Here is a 21286-nt window from a genome sequence, read left to right as displayed (position 1 = left end):
TCCTGGCCCGCCCCCTGCGTCCTACACTCACTCACCCCCCCCCGGTCTGGCCAGTCCTACACTCACCTCACCCCGGTCTGGCCAGTCCTACACTCACTCACCTCGGTCTGGCCAGTCCTACACTCACTCACCCCCGGTCTGGCCAGTCCTACACTCACTCACCCCCGGTCTGGCCAGTCCTACACTCACTCACCCCCGTCTGGCCAGTCCTACACTCACTCACCCCCGGTCTGGCCAGTCCTACACTCACTCACCTCGGTCTGGCCCAGTCCTACACTCACTCACCCCCGGTCTGGCCAGTCCTACACTCACTCACCCCCGGTCTGGCCAGTCCTACACTCACTCACCCCCGGTCTGGCCAGTCCTACACTCACTCACCCCCGGTCTGGCCAGTCCTACACTCACTCAACCCCGGTCTGGCCTGTCCTACACTCACTCAACCCTGGTCTGGGCCTGTCCTACACTCACTCACCCCCGGTCTGGGCCAGTCCTACACTCACTCACCCTGGTATGGCCAGTCCTACACTCACTCACCCCTGGTCTGGCCAGTCCTACCACTCACTCAACCCTGGTCTGGCCTGTCCTACACTCACTCACCCCCGGTCTGGCCAGTCCTACACTCACTCACCCCTGGTATAGCCAGTCCTACACTCACTCACCCTGGTCTGGCCTGTCCTACACTCACTCACCCCCAGTCTGGCCTGTCCTACACTCACTCACCCCAGTCTGGCCAGTCCTACACTCACTCACCCCCGGTCTGGCCTGTCCTACACTCACTCACCCCTGGTATGGCCAGTCCTACACTCACTCACCCCTGGTATGGCCAGTCCTACACTCACTCAACCCTGGTCTGGCCTGTCCTACACTCACTCACCCCCGGTCTGGCCAGTCCTACACTCACTCACCCCTGGTATGGCCAGTCCTACACTCACTCACCCCCGGTATGGCCTGTCCTACACTCACTCACCCTCGGTCTGGCCAGTCCTACACTCACTCACCCCCGGTCTGGCCTGTCCTACACTCACTCACCCCCGGTATGGCCAGTCCTACACTCACTCACCCTCGGTCTGGCCAGTCCTACACTCACTCACCCCCGGTCTGGCCAGTCCTACATTCACTCACCCCCGGTCTGGCCAGTCCTACACTCACTCACCCTCGGTCTGGCCAGTCCTACACTCACTCACCCCTGGTATGGCCAGTCCTACACTCACTCACCCCTGGTATGGCCAGTCCTACACTCACTCAACCCTGGTCTGGCCTGTCCTACACTCACTCACCCCCGGTCTGGCCAGTCCTACACTCACTCACCCCTGGTATGGCCAGTCCTACACTCACTCACCCCTGGTCTGGCCTGTCCTACACTCACTCACCCCCAGTCTGGCCTGGCCTACACTCACTCACCCCTGGTATGGCCAGTCCTACACTCACTCACCCCTGGTATGGCCAGTCCTACACTCACTCAACCCTGGTCTGGCCTGTCCTACACTCACTCACCCCCGGTCTGGCCAGTCCTACACTCACTCACCCCTGGTATGGCCAGTCCTACACTCACTCACCCCCGGTATGGCCTGTCCTACACTCACTCACCCTCGGTCTGGCCAGTCCTACACTCACTCACCCCCGGTCTGGCCTGTCCTACACTCACTCACCCCCGGTCTGGCCTGTCCTACACTCACTCACCCCCGGTCTGGCCTGTCCTACACTCACTCACCCCCGGTATGGCCTGTCCTACACTCACTCACCCTCGGTCTGGCCAGTCCTACACTCACTCAACCCTGGTCTGGCCAGGCCTGTGATGCTAGACCTAACTGTGCCATTTAATGTTGGCCGGTCACTGTGATGCCCCCAGGGTTGTAGATGAGCCCTAATGCCTTGTGAGTTGTTTCATTCTTTACATGGGGCCCTGCCTGCAATCCCCCTGCAACATCCTTATATTTGACAATAGAGAATTATTCTCTGTATAATATAAAAGGGTTGTTCTCCTTTGAGTTAACATTTAGTATAATGTAGAGAATAATATTCTGATACAATTTCAAGTTAGTCTTCTTTTTTTAATATTTATAGTTTTTTCAGATTATTTCAGTTTTTGTTCAGCAGCTCTCCCGTTTGGAGTTTCAGCAGTTATTTGGTTGCTAGGATTCAAATTACCTTAGCAACCAGGGTGTCGTTTGGATGAAAGACTGATGTATGAATAAGAGAGGATTTGAATAGAAAGAATAAGTAATAAAAAGTAACAAAAACAATAAAACTGTAGCCTCACAGAGGAATAGTTTTTTGGCTGCCGGGGTCAGTGACCCCCATTTGAAAGCTGCAAATAGTTTAAAAACTATAAGAAATAAGTAATGAAAATCTATTGAAAAGTTGCTTAGAATTGGCCATTCTATAACATACTAAAAGTTAACTTATTGGACAGGTCCTGACAGGACCTAGGTATTTTATGTTTATAGTTCAGTGACTGTTAGTAAGCCTATTCTTCTTTCTACAGGTGACCAACAAGGGACATCATAGGCTCGTTGGTACGACCCAGCACATCCCACGTGTTCCTTTTTCTCACTTGGGATTAATATCAAGTCTTTCTGAATTTTTCAGCTTGATATCATGGTACAGGGCCGCGTCTCTCAGCTGAAGGGCAGCGTAGGGATTTTCGGTGGAATGGGAATTCTGTTCAAACAAAAATAATTACATTTTGGGTTTTTTATTACAACAAAGCATAGGATGATTTTGTATTAACAGGATTATTATTGACTTAACAATCCTAAGGAGCACACGTTTCAATAAGTGAATTATGGGTAGTATGCAGGGTCGGACTGGGGCGGGAAAAATCCCGGTGGGCCCCAGCTCTAGTGGGCCCCGGTGGCCCAGACCCGACCCTTGTGGCGCTCCCCCTGCCTGACCGCTCCTGCCCCGATGCGTTAAATTTACGCGCTCAGGGAAGGACGTCGGGTGGGGGGCCCTGCGAGGGGGGTTAGGGGGGCCCTCGGAGGGGAGGTAATGGCCGCGGGCCCCGGTGGGCCCTCCACACCCCAGTCCGACCCTGGTAGTATGTAAATAAATGAATGGCCAGTGGGAAGGAGAAGGAACAACATGTTTGGTGCCATTACTGTCTTTCATTCCCTTTATATGTTCATGCAATGCCTCGGTGACTTATCATTTATATCAGAGTTAATTTGAACCTATATACTGATGTTATGTTATCCACTATACCTGCTCTTTTGGCCTATCAGTCTGGCCAGTACCTATGTAATACATATTCTGTGTATATATAATATATTTTATTGATAATCAATAAGCATATCCTTTTCTTTGATATCACCAGTCAGGTGACCAATCAGGGAAACTATTTGATTTGCTCCTTGGTCAGACCCAGTGCTCCCCCCTATGTTCCATGTTCATACTGAATCTCCCCATGTGTTTTACCTTCATTACATCGTACACGGCCGTGTCTCCCATCTGAAGGGCAGCGTAGGGACTCTCAGTGGCCTGGGGATTCTGTTCAAATGCAGTGATAAAAATAATTACATGATCATTTTTATTCCGGAAAACTGCCAGAAGAGCATGATTTTATATATTTTATATGTTGAGTAACACCAGCCGGGTGCCCTAGGTAACCTGGCCGGCCAACCAAAGCATTGCTGGAGTGATGAGAGGGCAAGTCCTATTATAGGTCATACTAGGTATGATAGATAGTTAGGCTGTACTGCTGCCCGGAGTAGGGTTACCAGTATACAGACCTAGGGCTAGATAGTGAATCGCCTAGGTTTCACTGGGGGGAGCATAACCTGAGAACTGGGATTAACCCATTGTGCCCTGCAATAATATAAGGACAAACAATCCCTGTTTTGCTTAGAGGGGAGGGCATTGCTTGGTAGCTGAATACACAGAGGGCCTGATTCACTAAAGGGCGATAAAACGTGCGCTATTCTTATTGTGCGCTAAAATTTTTACCGCCGCTTAATTTTGGCGATTTTTCGCACGATTCACTATAAGCATACTCGCGCTTTGTTACGCGCGATATTGCAAGCGTTATTTAACTCGCGAAAGACTATTTCAATGCGGTATTTGCCTGTACATGCGCTAAATTACGCGAATAATCGCCGAATATGAATGGTAGCATAGAAATAGTGTATAAAAATTGTCGAAGCATATAAATGGTGTATATAAATATTAGCCACATATAAATAGTAGCATATAAATGGTATCATATAAATAGTAGATGCATATAAATAGTAGCCACTAGTGATGAGCAAATGTGTTCTGGTTTCTTTAGTGAAAAATTAGCAAATCTTTCGAAAGATCCCCGAAACGGCAAAAATGTTGTGCGGGCAAAAAAATTGTTGCTGTGACTATTATTTTTTGACACTTGTATCAATTTGTGGATGTGCGGTGAATTTTTGCGTGGCAAATTTTTTCATGCGTTTTGCCATTGGCGGATTGTTTTGCGAAACGCATGAAAAAATCCGCCGCGAAAAAATTCAACGCACGTCCAAAAATTTGCTGCGAATCCATGCCTGGCGAAACATTTCATCACTTGTAGCCAAATAGAAATAGTTGCGCAAATGAACGCACGCCATGTTAGCCATACACGCCAATACTTGCGGAAAATTACTGTATTAAAAATGAACATTTCGCTGCAAACTGGCGGCTGCGTCACTCTGGGGGAAACACAGACTTGAATAAATAACACTGTAAGTCCATATTTTATTGCAAAAACTCATTTACTGTACTTTTGTATAATTTTTCGCCTGCCTGTAGTAGGTGTTAATTTTCGTATAGCCGAATGCGATATTTAGCGCGCAAAAGTTATAGTGAATCATGCGATCGTATTCTTTTCAGCGCGGAAATTAACGCAAAACGGTAAAACTAGTGCGAGAAATACCCCATGCGAAAATGGCGATTTTTCGCACGCGATAACACTATGGTGAATCGCGCGCAAGTTATTTTGCGTTTTTTAACGCGAAAAAGCGTGCGATCATTTTTATCGCCCTTTAGTGAATCAGGCCCAGAATGTCTTAATGTCCTATATATATTGATAATGTGCCTAATTGCACCCCCTGCCTAAAGGTTAAAAATGTAGTAGTGATCACAACTTCCCCTTGTTTGCTACAATAAATATCAATTGTATTTTCTGTGTTTTCATTCCGTCCTTCTCTGTGATATCACCATTATGGGTTCCAGTCAGACCCAGTGCTCCCCCCATGTTCCACATTCATATCAAATCTCCCCCATTTGTTTTACCTTCATTACATCGTACACGGCCGTGTCTCCCATCTGAAGGGCAGCGTAGGGACTCTCAGTGGGCTGGGAATTCTGTTCAAAGGCAGCGGCAAAAATAATCAAATTGTAATTTCTATATTCCCCCACAAAACTCTATATTTCAGCACAAATGAATTACAATGACGGAGCAAAAACTGCATCAATGAGCCCATACGGTCCCTTATCCGACTAAAGGATTCAAACCTGCTCAATCAATACCAATTTTCACCCAGATATCGGTCAGGTAGGGTTATTGGGGGTCCCCATACCTGGCCAGATATGGGGACCCCCAATTACCCTACCTGACCGACATCTGGGTGAAAATGTTGAATTGGTCTAAAGACTCAAATCGCCTACTTAAATCTGCCCGTGTATGGGCACCTTTAGTGTGAATTACAAAACTCACCCTGATATAAACAATGTCACAGTACAGGTGTAGGACCTAATAGGATTGTTTGGCTCCAATAAGGATTAATTATATCTTAGTTGGGATCAAGTACAGGTACTGTTTTATTATTACAGAGAAAAGGGAATCATTTAACCATGAAATAAACCCAATAGGGCTGTTCTGCCCCAATAAGGGGTAATTATATCTTAGTTGGGATCAAGTACAGGTACTGTTTTATTATTACAGAGAAAAGGGAATCATTTAACCATTAAATAAACCCAATAGGGCTGTTCTGCCCCCAATAAGGGGTAATTATATCTTAGTTGGGATCAAGTACAGGTACTGTTTTATTATTACAGAGAAAAGGGAATCATTTAACCATTAAATAAACCCAATAGGGCTGTTCTGCCCCAATAAGGGGTAATTATATCTTAGTTGGGATCAAGTACAGGTACTGTTTTATTATTACAGAGAAAAGGGAATCATTTAACCATGAAATAAACCCAATAGGGCTGTTCTGCCCCAATAAGGGGTAATTATATCTTAGTTGGGATCAAGTACAGGTACTGTTTTATTATTACAGAGAAAAGGGAATCATTTAACCATTAAATAAACCCAATAGGACTGTTCTGCCCCAATAAGGGGTAATTATATCTTAGTTGGGATCAAGTACAGGTACTGTTTTATTATTACAGAGAAAAGGGAATCATTTAACCATGAAATAAACCCAATAGGGCTGTTCTGCCCCCAATAAGGGGTAATTATATCTTAGTTGGGATCAAGTACAGGTACTGTTTTATTATTACAGAGAAAAGGGAATCATTTAACCATGAAATAAACCCAATAGAGCAGTTCTGCCCCCAATAAGGGGTAATTATATCTTAGTTGGGATCAAGTACAAGGTACTGTTTTATTATTACAGAGAAAAGGGAATCATTTAACCATTAAATAAACCCAATAGAGCTGTTCTGCCCCAATAAGGGGTAATTATATCTTAGTTGGGATCAAGTACAGGTACTGTTTTATTATTACAGAGAAAAGGGAATCATTTAACCATGAAATAAACCCAATAGAGCAGTTCTGCCCCCAATAAGGGGTAATTATATCTTAGTTGGGATCAAGTACAGGTACTGTTTTATTATTACAGAGAAAAGGGAATCATTTAACCATTAAATAAACCCAATAGAGCTGTTCTGCCCCCAATAAGGGGTAATTATATCTTAGTTGGGATCAAGTACAGGTACTGTTTTATTATTACAGAGAGAAAGGAAATCAGTTTTAAAATTCTGAATTATTTGATTAAAATTGAGTCTATGGCAGACGGACTTTCCGTAATTCAGAGCTTTCTGGATAACGGGTTTCCGGATAAGGGATCCCATACCTGTATTGGGAGGTTTCTCCATTCCTCTTTGTGCTGATTTTGCTTTCGGGTGATTTTTATACTTTGCAGGTCAATACACAACCCTATAAGCGGAAGAAGGTGCAAGTGTTATGGTCTCACCTGATAATCTGGCTCCACTCTTCTGCCCCCTGAAGCTCCCCCTTTCTGTGACTTTCTGTATCTGTTTGGGGAATAAAATGTAATTTATCATTAAAAATATAGACAGCCACGTAATAGAGTAACATTAAAAAAGAGCACGGTTCCTTTAAACAACTATCCCACTATATAATATATATATATATAATATAATATAATTATTAGAAACAATTTATTTGTGTATTTTTTAAACAAATATGTTATCCGTACTTCTGTATTAGCTCTAACAAAAAAATATCTAATCACATACCTTAGATATAAATATAGGGCCAGAATCAATAGTATGATCAATACAGCACCAGCTACACTTCCGGATATTATGGATATTCCGGATATGACTGTTGTGAGCTGTTCCTCTCCAGTCGTTGCAGCTGCAATAAAAAGGAAACAGTTTGCAATTGGTCTTCATTTTTATCACATATCATTTGCGGTTGGTGAATTATTTAGCTTTTTGTTCAGCAGCTATCTGGTTGCTAGGCTCCAATTTAACCTAGCAGCTAGGCAGTGGTTTGAAAGACAGGCATGAATATGAATAGAAGAGGGCCTAAATATAAGGCTAAGTGATAAAAAGTAACTATAACAGTAAAATGTAGCCTCACAGAGCAATAGTTTTTTGACTGTAACCCCTTTTGGGCTGTAACTACAGACAAGACCAGCTAGATATGCATTGTTAGTGTAACCTACTTACTGTAATACTTACACGTCAGTGTAACAGCAAAGCCTGGGGAAGAGGAAGGTCCCGCTCCGTTCTGCACATTGCAGCTGTAGTTGCCAGAATGGGACTCTGTAATGTTATTTATCTGTAATATTCTGCCAGTCTCCCCATTCACAGGATTCCCATTTAGATACCAGCTGTAGCTGTACTGAGTTGTTGGTGGGTTATAGTCTGAGAAATGGCATTCAAGCTCCAGGGCTGCTCCTTCCTTCACTTCATCTTTTCCTTCTATTATGACGTCTTTGGCTTTATCTGAAGAAACAAATGCTAAATAAAATTGCATGTACAGTCTATTTATATATTTTTAAAGCTGTGTATATAATCCAGGTGAGTTTGTAGCAGAGGTGTTTATAGCTGCTGCACCAGAACTCCTTTGCCCCCTGATCCTATCCCAATAGTTTATGGCACATCTGAGTTTATGGCTTGAATCATTTACATTAGTAAGTCTGAAGTCAGAAGGCAGAGACACTTCTTTTAGAGTAAATGCTGCATGCGTTGTTAAACAGCAATGAAGAAGGCAAAAAATATAAAATTAGGAACATGTTGCTTCACATGCAAAGACTAATCCCCCAAAATGTTTATATTATATATTAATACTAAAAAAAAGCAAGTTGAGAGTATTGGTCCGTTACAAAATGGAAATATTTTGGTTACAATGTAATCTGGAAAATGTGCTTAATTGGTTTTTTTTCTCACTGAATATAGTGACGAGCAAATCTGTCCTGTTTCACTGGTGAAAGTGCTGAAAAATTAGCGAAATGGCAAAACTACTACTACGGCTGCATGACGTTTTTGACGCGCATTACTTTTTTTTACACTACCGTAACTTACTTGACTCGACTACACCTTATTTGATGCAAACGCAATATATACATAGTATTTATACACTTTAAAATACAAGGGACACTCCTTTGAGGATAGCAATGTCTAAATTTTGGACAAAAAAGACCACTGGTTTGAATGAGGCTATTCATGTTAAGGTGGAGAAACCATCTCTAAACAGAGGCGGGGGCCTTCGACACCATCTATCTACATACAACGCTGTTCTAACAACTAAACCCCGGTGATTTTAGAACTCTTCACACATCCATTCATGCAACTCTCACAAGTAACACCTGTCTCTATGAGTTGCATTATACTTTTGTAATCCTATCTCCTAACTCTCTGTAGAGTTACAATGTGCCATTGTGATTGGATTAGTAGAAGCAAAATTCATAAAATACTTACATAAAACCTGCAGACCCAAAACAGTAGACTTTCCATCTCCAATTATGTTCCTTGCAGCGCAGGAGAATGTCTCTCTGCCCCGCCCCACAGTCACAGTTATGCTCCGCCCCTGCTCCTCCCTCAGCTCTACAGTTCCATCTCTCTTATTGTTGTACCAGGTAAAGGCATTGGCAGCAGGGTTGGCATCACTGGCACAAGTTAAACTCACTGCATCACCTTCTTTCCTTTCCTTCTTCCCATCAGGTATAAGAACTCTTGTGTTTTTTGGAGAGACTGGTAGAAATTATAAAGAGAAATGATATTCAGCAACAGAGCAGCTGTGGGCATTGTGCTATAGGGCGTGCAACTGAAGGGGCGTTGTCATTTCTGGGGGCTCCAAATATTACACATGTGTGGGGCCCCTTTGGGAAATGAGGGTTTATAAACATGGATGGAGAAATGATATTCAGCAGCAGAGAAGCTATGACTTTTATTTACATTTTTACACTACTGCAACTTACTTGACTCGACTGCACCTTATTTGAGGCAACCACGATTTATACATAGTATTTATACACTTTAAACGACAAGGGACACTCCTTTGAGCATAGCAATGTCCAAATTTTGGACAAAAAAGACCTCTAGTTTGAACAAGGTGTAAAAGAGGCTATTCATGTTAAGGTGGAGAAACCGTCTCTAAACAGAGGCGGGGGCCTTCAACACCATCTGTTTGCTAAATACAATGCTGTTCTAACATCTAAACTCTGGTGGTTTCAGAACTCTTCACACATCCATTCATGCAACTCTCACACCTGTCTCTATGAGTTGCATGATACTTTGGTAATCCTATCTCTTAACTCTCTGTACAGTTACAATGGGCTATTGTGATTGGATTAGTAGAAGTAAAATTCATATAATACTTACATAAAACCTGCAGCTCAGATAGAGTGGAGTTTTCAGTTCCCAGTGGGTTCCTTGCAGTGCAGGAGAATGTCTCTCTGCCCCGCCCCACAGTCACAGTTATGCTCCGCCCCTGCTCCTCCCTCAGCTCTACAGTTCCATCTCTCTTATTGTTGTACCAGGTAAAGGCATTGGCAGCAGGGTTGGCATCACTTTCACAGGTTAAACTCACGGCATCACCTTCTTTCCTTTCCTTCTTCCCATCAGATATAACAATTCTTGTGTTTTTTGGAGAGACTGGTAGAAATTATAAAGAGAAATGATATTCAGCAGCAGAGCAGCTGTGGGGGTTGTGCTATAGGGCATGCAACTGAAGGGGTGTTGTCATTTCTGCGGGCTCCAAATATTACACATGTGTAGGACCCCATTGGGAAATGAGGGGTTATAACCATGGATGGTTCGGCAACAGGGTTACTTAAAAAAACATCATCTTTTACAAACATGTATTGTTTTCAAATGCATTGCTTGTTTTTGTTTATATTCATTTTCTAAAATATACATTTTTTAAAAATGAATAAAATTAGAGTAGCTTTACCCTGTAGCACCTCTATAAGCCAGGTCCCCAACGCTCTAGACTGTTTTCTCATAGATATTCTTGGTAGGACATCCTAAACGTCAGTTAGGGAGACCTCAAAGTGGGGGGGGGGGGGGAGGCTTGAACATAAAAAGACTGAAAACCACTGGTTTAGAGAATCCCAAATGAACCTTACTGGGTTGCCACTGGGACACATTGGGAGGGGGTTAACAAATCCAGTTTTCAATTAATTAATTAGCAGTTAGGCAGGTTTCCCTTAGACAAAAAGGCTGTTTAACATTAAACCCAACCATAACGCTGTCCCACTGCGCCCCCTAGTTTTGCTATAGAAGTTGTCGAAAAACGTAATTATAGATGCAAGAAAATTCCCCAATGAGAATTCTACTGAGCAACAATCTGATTGTAAGTGCAAGAGAAGTGACCAATGAGAATGCTGATTCCCAGCACTGTGTCAGGCCCCTTGCTGGTACCTTACATATAGAGATAATGATGGCATTTTTCCCGTCATTATATGGCACAGGAATCAGACATGGGGATAAAGGGACAGACTTGTTCAGTGCTGGGAAACTGTGCTTATTGCTCCCAACTCCAATTGCAGGAACAGAGAACAGGGAGCCGGATTTACTCACATCAGCTGGGATTCTCATTGGGGGATTTCTTGCATTTTAATGGGGATTTGGGGGAAAGTTTTATTGAGCAATATTGCTTTAAGAATACAGCCCTGATGTTGCTGGACTACAGCTCCCAGCATGCCTCACCCATCATTATATGTTACATTATTCTGGGATTTGTAGTCCAGCAACAGCTGAGTAACGTTTGGTTGAGCAGCAGCAGCGCAGTAACGTTTTACTAATACTTCTCTGTAGAAAACAATTGTCATGATCATTCCAAAATTGTATAAAAACTAAATGGAATTATACAAATGGAAAGTAATGATGTCAAAACCCCTAAATATTATTGTAATTGCTACCACAGCTCTCACTAAATATTGTATGAACATTGTATGAAGCTGAATTTTATTCTCATAGTCAGTACTTACATGTTATGTTTAAAGTGACCCGGCGTTGGGATCTGAGCCCATTTGGATACGTAGCTTTACATTCAAGTTCAGCCCCATGATCCCGGTAGGAGGGGAGATATTCCATTACAGTCTCAGCTTTCCATACTCCATCCTTAAGGCTCTGCTGCCTGTCAGTGAGTTTATACCCAGCTCTGTTCCACTGTAGAGTAGGGGGGCTGGGGGGGCACGTGTGTTCTACAGAGCAGGAGATGGGGGCACGTTTCCCCTCAGTTAGATCTGTGGGTATCTGTATTGCTGGCCTACTGGGAACATCTAAAAGAATTCATCCACTCAGTTAATACTGACAGATAACATGGGCTCCTGCACCCTCACTATTGCTTTGCAACCCTTCCCTTATCTCTTCCACCCTTTGCCCCCCATCCCTGTAACATCCCATTAACACGAGGCTCAATGCAACTTTTTTTCTAAAGAAGCAAACTACAGACTAGGGATACACCGAATACACTATTTTTGGATTCGGCCGAACCCTGAATCCTTTGTAAAAGATTTGGGGGCGAATACCGAGCTGAATCTGAATCCTAATGTCCCACGGAAGGGACAAATAGTGTCGCGCACAGGGAAAATTTTTCAATTCGTCCTAAAAGTCGACTGAATCCGAATCCTGCTGAAAAAGGCAGAATCCTGGCCGAATCCCAAATTGAATCCTGGATTCGGTGCATCCCTACTACAGACAAGTTCAATTCAAGTGCAATAAATAGGAATTGAGTTTTCTGTTTGCCCTGCATATTATTTCGGGAAAATCAGAGAGTAATGCAGGCAGGCACTCCGGATACTCAATAATCGTATAAAGAGCAGCCAAAAATATAGTAAAAAAGAACAAATGTTTATTTAATCCATATGTAAAAAACAGGGGAAGCCTTACGCGTTTCGTACCAGAAGGTACTTACCGTATATACTCGAGTATAAGCCGATACGAATATAAGCCGAGGTACCTAATTTTACCTAAGAAAACTGGAAAAACGTATTGACTCGAGTATAAGCCTAGGTTGGGAAATGCAGCAGCTACTGCTAAGTTTCAATAATCAAAATAATTAATAAAGGACTCAGCGTGTCCCCCTGTGAACTCTTCATAAATATATCATGCTGGCAGCTGCAGATTAGGGAAAGGTGATTAGGGAAAGTGGATGGAGGACCCTTTGATCCTCCTGCCTTGAAGAGTTACAGCAGTTAATTCATATATATACACTGGAAATTATTTAATTTATTTACATATCATAATAGCCAAATTTGTCTATTTACCCTGAATAGTAGTGTCCACAGTTCAGTGGGGAATGCAGTTGCGGGGGTTGGGTGTACACACTCCCAGTTTAGTGATACAGAATTAATTGTAGTGGGGTTTATACAGTTTAGTTAGCTATTGCAGGGGGAGACATAGTTAGAGTCAAAGTGCAGCCATTGTACTCTTATCTGAGAAAGGTGGGGAGATGCATATACACAAAGTGAAAATTAGTTAATTAAATGGTAGGTCTATTTACCCCATATAGCACTCTCCCAACACCAAAACCACCATCCCCCACCACTGCCGTCTCACTTGATTGAGTAGCGCGATCTCTAATGTTCCACACGGCCCGATTATCTCTTAAGTAAATACCAGCTCTCAGAGCTGTGAGAGGACATCTGCCCGATTCAGCCCCCCTCCTCCTTCCTCCCGGCCGCAGTTAACCCTTTAATGAATGACAGCTCTCAGATCTGTGATGAAGCGTCTGCCCAAATCAACCCCCCTTCTCCCTCCAGTGTCACAGCATGTGTGCTCTATGTTCCTACCTGCAGCTATCAGCAGCCGCCTATTCACCCAATTCTAACTGCCTCACTAGCTGGCGTGCCCCCACCCCCGTGCACATTCAGATGTGCCTCCTCAATGGCATGTCCTGCAGAAAGTGTCGCACTCCACCGGCATACTCACGTGCGTGCACGCACAACAAGCAACAGCACAGTTGTATGGGAAGTTCTGCTTGCGCGCCGAATGGCATCGACACCCTCGCACTCCACGGAAGTATGCGCGCAAGCAACAAGCATGGGAGGCTGTGCTTGCATGCAGAATGTCATCGCAGCGTATCGCTTATACTCGAGTATAAGCCGAGCCTGACTTTTTTAGCACATTTTTGGTGCTGAAAAACTCGGCTTATACTCGAGTATAAGCCGAGCCTGACTTTTTTAGCACATTTTTGGTGCTGAAAAACTCGGCTTATACTCGAGTATATACGGTAATCATAGAGCCTATGAAACGCGTAAGGCTTCCCCTGTTTTTTACATATGGATTAAATAAACTTTTGTTCTTTTTTACTATATTTTTGGCTGCTCTTTCTACAATTATTGAGTATCCGGAGTGCCTGCCTGCATTACTCTCTGATTTTCCCATGATGGCTCTGTAAGCTGAAAGGTCTGGGGCATGAGCACCCGGACGTATCCTCACTACGGGTAAGATTTACCATATATATGCGAAGATTGTGATCACCCCCTAAAGTGTGTCTGCGTATTATTTCATTTAAAAAATGAATAAATAGTGCGGAAAATTTCATTTCCATGTCATCCCTCCTCTTGGGTGCTTTAGAGCAACTGTGGCTGGGGGAAAAAATACATTTATTCAGATCTTCCCTCCAGTTATCTTCCCCTTACTTATTGTCTTTGATGTGGGGTTTAATAAAAATCATAAAACTACTGCACTTTTTATAGAAAAAAAGAAAATTAAGGAGATTGTCATAATTAATATAATAAACAGAGCACAATTCCAGGAAAAGCCCTATGTATCTGGCTGCTTTGGAATATATTTGAATATGTCTCATTACATAAGAAGGAATGCTTTATTTATATATCGAAACGTGTGAGCGTGGAGCAATAAAATCTTTTTTTGATACTTTAAAGTATATTGAGCCGTGAGTGCTTTCAACTGATCTTATGTGGATCATTTTTTGGTGAGCACCCGGTGTGTTGCTTTGGAGTGGTGAGTGCCGTCAATGGAACAGATATATATATATATATACAGGCTGGAGTGACGGCACACACAGGATTTTCACAAGTGCCGTCAATGGAACAGATATATATATATATATACAGGCTGGAGTGACGGCACACACAGGATTTTCACAAGTGCCGTCAATGGAACAGATATATATATATATACAGGCTGGAGTGACGGCACACACAGGATTTTCACAAGTGCCGTCAATGGAACAGATATATATATATAAATACAGGCTGGAGTGACGGCACACACAGGATTTTCACAAGTGCCGTCAATGGAACAGATATATATATATATACAGGCTGGAGTGACAGCACACACAGGATTTTCGCAAAGAAGTCGCTGGGTCAAACAGTAGAAAGAATTTTAGAGCTTTAGCTTTAGCTTTATTGTGACCAACGTTTCAGCTCCACACAGGAGCTTTCGTCAGGGAGCTGACGAAGCTGAAACGTTGGTCACAATAAAGCTCTAAAATTCTTTCTACTGTTTGACCCAGCGACTTCTTTGCGAAAATCCTGTGTGTGCCGTCACTCCAGCCTGTATATATATATATATATCTGCTTCATTGACGGCATTTGTGAAAATCCTGTGTGTGCCGCCACTCCAGCCTGTATATATATATATATATCTGCTTCATTGACGGCATTTGTGAAAATCCTGTGTGTGCCGTCACTCCAGCCTGTATACTTACTTTTTGCACAGGCACCCAGGTATCAACACAACCTTATGGTGTGCAGCTTCCCAGCATTTTGTATATATATATATATATATATATATATATATAAACAACAACAAGCGATCCTCTGCACTCACCCATTATCAATATATACAGGACATTAAGACATTCTGTGCATTAAGCTACTAAGAAATGCCCTCCTCATTAAGCAAAACAGGGATTGTTTGTCCATATATTGCAATATAGTTTAAGCTGGCCAACTGCGTCAAAGTCATCCCTTATGACCAGTTCCTACACTGAATTACGTGATTCATTAAGAATTCTACTGCTTCAATATACATTTAGCCAAGGGACTAAGTTTTACCTGCAACTTTCTTGCTTTCAAGTTTATATATGGTATATATACCATCCCATAGGAAGCACTCACGGTAGTATAAGATAAAAAACAGTTTATTCAAACATAATGTCTACGCGTTTCGATCCATATAGGATCGTCATCAGGATCCTATATTGATTGAAACGCGTAGACATTATGTTTAAATAAACTGTTTTTTATCTTATACTACCGTGAGTGCTTCCTATGGGATGGTATACAGGTTAATGGTTAGTACCCGGTTATGATCTATCGTTTTTGTGAGTGCCGATGTTGGGACATTATATATATATATATATATATATATATATATATATATATATATATATATATATAAATATAGCACTAGATCCTATACTGCTGAGCCCATACTGGGTAGACTTTAAACTGTGACTGTGTGTATGTACCTTTATATTTCCCATTTCCTACCTGTAACGGAGATGCTCACAGTGTAACAATCAGTGATATCATCACAGTTCCCATATATATAGGGATAATAAGTGCCACTTTCTTGCACATCATTAATCCTCAGGGAGCAGCTGTTTGGCTCATTGCCGACCAGGGAAGTGCGGCCTCTGTAACGTTCATTTATTTGAGATGGATAATGTTGGTCAAAAATAATTTCATAAGTTGATAATGATTTCTTGTACCAGATCAGATTGGAGTTTTCAAAGCCCATGGGGTCGGTAAATGTGCAGGGAATCTCCACACAGGATCCTCTCAATACTCTGATGGATTCAGGGAGGGTAATGGCCCGATCCTGACTGTACGAACCTGGGAACCCCCCTGAGAAACAGACACATTAGTGCAACACAAACGGCACATAGAGACTGTAGCACAAGCCTATGACCAGTTCTACAGTGTGGGCAGTAATAACTGTAATAAACTATATTAAAATGCATATTTTTGTACATATTTATGGACATTTTTTTTTCCTATATGGCCTTGTTTCTGGGGCCTTATTGTGGCAGCTAAAATGTAATATGCCAGTAAATGCCCCACTCCAAGGCGAGGCAGCGATATTATGTTTTGTAACATTGGATTATGTGTAGGTTATGGGGAGGGTTGGATTTACCTTGCAGAACAACCATGAGAATGATCCTGTGTAAGTGCCTGTAGCGCTCCATCATGTCTCACCCACAACTCTCCTTCTTCCTGCATTAAACAGCACACAGAAATTCAAGAAAATCTAAGTAACTTCCCAATACAGGTATAGGATCTCTTATCCGGAAACCCATTATCCAGAAAGCTCCGAATTACAGAAAGCCTGTCTCCCATAGACTCCTTTTTCATCAAATAACTCAGAATTTTAAAACTGATTTCCTTTTTCTTTGTAGTAATAAAACAGTACCTGTACTTGATCCCAACTAAGATATAATTACCCCTTATTGGGGGCAGAACAGCCCTATTGGGTTTATTTCATGGTTAAATGATTCCCTTTTCTCTGTAATAATAAAACAGTACCTGTACTTGATCCCAACTAAGATATAATTACCCCTTATTGGGGGCAGAACAGCCCTATTGGGTTTATTTCATGGTTAAATGATTCCCTTTTCTCTGTAATAATAAAACAGTACCTGTACTTGATCCCAACTAAGATATAATTACCCCTTATTGGGGGCAGAACAGCCCTATTGGGTGTATTTAATGGTTAAATGATTCCCTTTTCTCTGTAATAATAAAACAGTACCTGTACTTGATCCCAACTAAGATATAATTACCCCTTATTGGGGGCAGAACAGCCCTATTGGGTTTATTTCATGGTTAAATGATTCCCTTTTCTCTGTAATAATAAAACAGTACCTGTACTTGATCCCAACTAAGATATAATTACCCCTTATTGGGGCAGAACAGCCCTATTGGGTTTATTTCATGGTTAAATGTTTCCCTTTTCTCTGTAATAATAAAACAGTACCTGTACTTGATCCCAACTAAGATATAATTAATCCTAATTGGATGCAAAACAATCCTACTGGGTTTAAATAATGTTTGATGGATTTTTTAGTAGACTTAAGGTATGGAGATCCAAATAAAAGAAAGATCCCTTATCTGGAATACCCTTGGTCCCAAGCATTCTGGATAATGGGTCCTATACCTGTATACATTCATTGCACCTTGTCACATAGTTTTAATGTAATTGGGAAATTGCTATTGAAAGAATTGTATGTCCCTCTGCTTACATTCTCTCTGATTCTGAAGTAATGTTGCCAGCCAGCTGATTTACAGGCCCAGAGCATTTCATTCATTTCATTGGTCAAACAAATTGTTTTCGGGCAGAGGGACCCTATAAGATGATTGGGTTGCAACGTGCTTCTAGTAGAATAGTAGTTAAGGGACACTGCTGAGATATTGAAACCGTTGCAGAATATAAAACAACAATTAGCCAATATCAGGGTTTTTTTCCAGACATGGGGATAAAGGGAACGACTTGTTCAGTGCTGGGAAACTGTGCTTATTGCTCCCAACTCCAATTGCAGGAACAGAGAACAGGGAGCCAGATTTACACAGATTCTCATTGGAGGATTAGTTTGCATATTAATATAGCTGTTGGCCCTGGGGAGCTGGGGCTCTCACACACAGGCACATAATGAGCAAACTGGGGCAATAAGTATCATTTGCATGTTAGTGCCACAACATGGCCGCCCACACTGGGAGCCCCTCCTGTTACTGGGGGCATAGTGCCCCTAAGGAGCACTTCCAGTGGGGGAAACAATTTTCCACCCAGCCATAAGTTCTCTTTAACCACATATCAATCAGACTGAATTAAACACAGGGTTGGGAGCATACTATATCCCCCTATGTGGGGTGAGTTGATTACAAGGGAAAAAAGTAAAACTTTCACAAACAAAAAGATCCTGCCTCCTTCCTGGTACATGCCCCATCTCAATACAATAAACATTGCAATGGGACTAGAAACGTGCAAGTGATAAACAGTTATAACTAATACACACACCCTGAATCTCTAATTAAACACATTCACACTTACTTCTAGAAGACAATCGACAGCAGACGCTCTTTCCAGCAATAAGTTAAAACTTGTCGAAGTGAGAAGAGAAGCTCTTGTGCCAGTAAAGCCGCTAACCACAGAGGAAGTTGAGAAACATGTGAACATCAGAAGCAAAAATCTTTTATTAGATGGTTCCTATTATATGTTGCAACTTTGAAAGTGGGATTTGCTTCCATTATCTGCAAGAGTAGGATAGGCTGAGTCGGACTCAGCCCAAGTATGCTACACGCAGACCCACTCCCAGATGGATCCCAACAATAGGATTACAAAGAAAAAGTAGTGGAGCACCACGAGAATAAAAAATACAAATCAGTCTTTATTCCATCCCAAGAGGAGGTCCATTGAGGATTTATTCCATCCCAAGAGGAGATCCATTGAGGATTTATTCCATCCAAAGAGGAGGTCCATTGGGGATTTATTCCATCCCAAGAGGAGGTTCATTGGGGATTTATTCCATCCCAAGAGGAGGCCCATTGAGGATTTATTCCATCCCAAGAGGAGGTCCATTGGGGATTTATTCCATCCCAAGAGGATGTCCATTGGGGATTTATTCCATCCCAAGAGAAGGTCCATTGGGGATTTATTCCATCCCAAGAGGAGGTCCATTGGGGATTTATTCCATCCCAAGAGGAGGTCCATAGGGGATTTATTCCATCCCAAGAGGAGGTCCATTGGGGATTTATTCCATCCCAAGAGGAGGTTCATTGGGGATTTATTCCATCCCAAGAGGAGGCCCATTGAGGATTTATTCCATCCCAAGAGGAGGTCCATTGGGGATTTATTCCATCCCAAGAGGATGTCCATTGGGGATTTATTCCATCCCAAGAGAAGGTCCATTGGGGATTTATTCCATCCCAAGAGGAGGTCCATTGGGGATTTATTCCATCCCAAGAGGAGGTCCATAGGGGATTTATTCCATCCCAAGAGGAGGTCCATTGGGGATTTATTCCATCCCAAGAGGAGGTCCATTGAGGATTTATTCCATCCCAAGAGGATGTCCATTGGGGATTTATTCCATTCCAAGAGGAGGTCCATTGGGGATTTATTCCATTCCAAGAGAAGGTCCATTGGGGATTTATTCCATCCCAAGAGGAGGTCCATTGGGGATTTATTCCATCCCAAGAGAAGGTCCATTGAGGATTTATTCCATCCCAAGAGGATGTCCATTGGGGATTTATTCCATCCCAAGAGAAGGTCCATTGGGGATTTATTCCATCCCAAACGGATGTCCATTGGGGATTTATTCCATTCCAAGAGAAGGTCCATTGGGGATTTATTCCATCCCAAGAGGAGGTCCATTGGGGATTTATTCCATCCCAAGAGAAGGTCCATTGGGGATTTATTCCATCCCAAGAGGAGGTCCATTGGGGATTTATTCCATCCCAAGAGGAGGTCCATTGGGGATTTATTCCATCCCAAGAGGAGGTCCATTGGGGATTTATTCCATCCCAAGAGGAGGTCCATTGGGGATTTATTCCATCCCAAGAGAAGGTCCATTGGGGATTTATTCCATCCCAAGAGGAGGTCCATTGGGGATTTATTCCATCCCAAGAGAAGGTCCATTGGGGATTTATTCCATCCCAAGAGGAGGTCCATTGGGGATTTATTCCATCCCAAGAGGAGGTCCATTGGGGATTTTTTCCATCCCAAGAGGAGGTCCATTGAGGATTTATTCCATCCCAAGAGGATGTCCATTGGGAATTTATTCCATTCCAAGAGAAGGTCCATTGGGGATTTATTCCATCCCAAGAGGAGGTCCATTGGGGATTTATTCCATCCCAAGAGAAGGTCCATTGGGGATTTACTCCATCCCAAGAGGAGGTCCATTGGGGATTTATTCCATCCCAAGAGGAGGTCCATTGGAGATTTATTCCATCCCAAGAGGAGGTCCATTGGGGATTTATTCCATCCCAAGAGGAGGTCCATTTAGGATTTATTCCATCCCAAGAGGAGGTCCATTGGGGATTTATTCCATCCCAAGAGAAGGTCCATTGGGGATTTATTCCATCCCAAGAGGAGGTCCATTGGGGATTTATTCCATCCCAAGAGGAGGTCCATTGAGGATTTATTCCATCCCAAGAGGATGTCCATTGGGGATTTATTCCATTCCAAGAGAAGGTCCATTGGGGATTTATTCCATCCCAAGAGGAGGTCCATTGGGGATTTATTCCATCCCAAGAGAAGGTCCATTGAGGATTTATTCCATCCCAAGAGGAGGTCCATTGGGGATTTATTCCATCCCAAGAGGAGGTCCATTGGGGATTTATTCCATCCCAAGAGGAGGTCCATTGAGGATTTATTCCATCCCAAGAGGATGTCCATTGGGGATTTATTCCATCCCAAGAGAAGGTCCATTGGGGATTTATTCCATCCCAAAAGGAGGTCCATTGGGGATTTATTCCATCCCAAGAGGAGGTCCATTGGGGATTTATTCCATCCCAAGAGGAGGTCCATTGGAGATTTATTCCATCCCAAGAGGATATCCATTGGGGATTTATTCCATCCCAAGAGAAGGTCCATTGGGGATTTATTCCATCCCAAGAGGAGGTCCATTGAGGATTTATTCCATCCCAAGAGGAGGTCCATTGGGGAT

General features: G+C 42.7%; 1 protein-coding gene across 1 annotated transcript; it reads right to left on the bottom strand.

The window, feature by feature from the left end:
* Positions 1–2030: 2030 nt before the first annotated feature.
* Positions 2031–18756, bottom strand: LOC100488472 (B-cell receptor CD22). The gene is made up of 12 exons (XM_031906410.1): positions 18673–18756; positions 16762–16841; positions 16116–16472; positions 11634–11927; positions 10024–10296; positions 9121–9393; positions 7879–8145; positions 7429–7549; positions 7143–7203; positions 5236–5307; positions 3418–3489; positions 2031–2661 (listed from the first exon to the last, which is right to left on the bottom strand). The coding sequence occupies exons 2-12, from the start codon at positions 16814–16816 to the stop codon at positions 2551–2553; spliced, it is 1956 nt and encodes a 651-aa protein (XP_031762270.1). The 5' UTR covers positions 16817–16841; positions 18673–18756; the 3' UTR covers positions 2031–2550.
* Positions 18757–21286: the final 2530 nt, after the last annotated feature.

This window comes from Xenopus tropicalis, chromosome 7, assembly GCF_000004195.4.
Source record: "Xenopus tropicalis strain Nigerian chromosome 7, UCB_Xtro_10.0, whole genome shotgun sequence".
Lineage (NCBI taxonomy): Eukaryota > Metazoa > Chordata > Amphibia > Anura > Pipidae > Xenopus > Xenopus tropicalis.
This window is presented reverse-complemented; position numbering and strand designations above follow the sequence as displayed.

What these genes read in the sequence shown, in the direction of transcription:
- LOC100488472 (XM_031906410.1), bottom strand. Translation starts at nt 16,816, where the DNA reads ATGATGGAGCGCTACAGGCACTTACACAGGATCATTCTCATGGTTGTT. An exon ending in TGTGAGCATCTCCGTTACAG is followed by an intron (nt 11,928 to 16,115) that starts GTAGGAAATGGG and finishes GAATTCTTTTAG; the next exon opens with ATGTTCCCAGTAGGCCAGCA. An exon ending in GAGTGGAGCCAGATTATCAG is followed by an intron (nt 5,308 to 7,142) that starts GTGAGACCATAA and finishes GCCTTTGAACAG; the next exon opens with AATTCCCAGCCCACTGAGAG.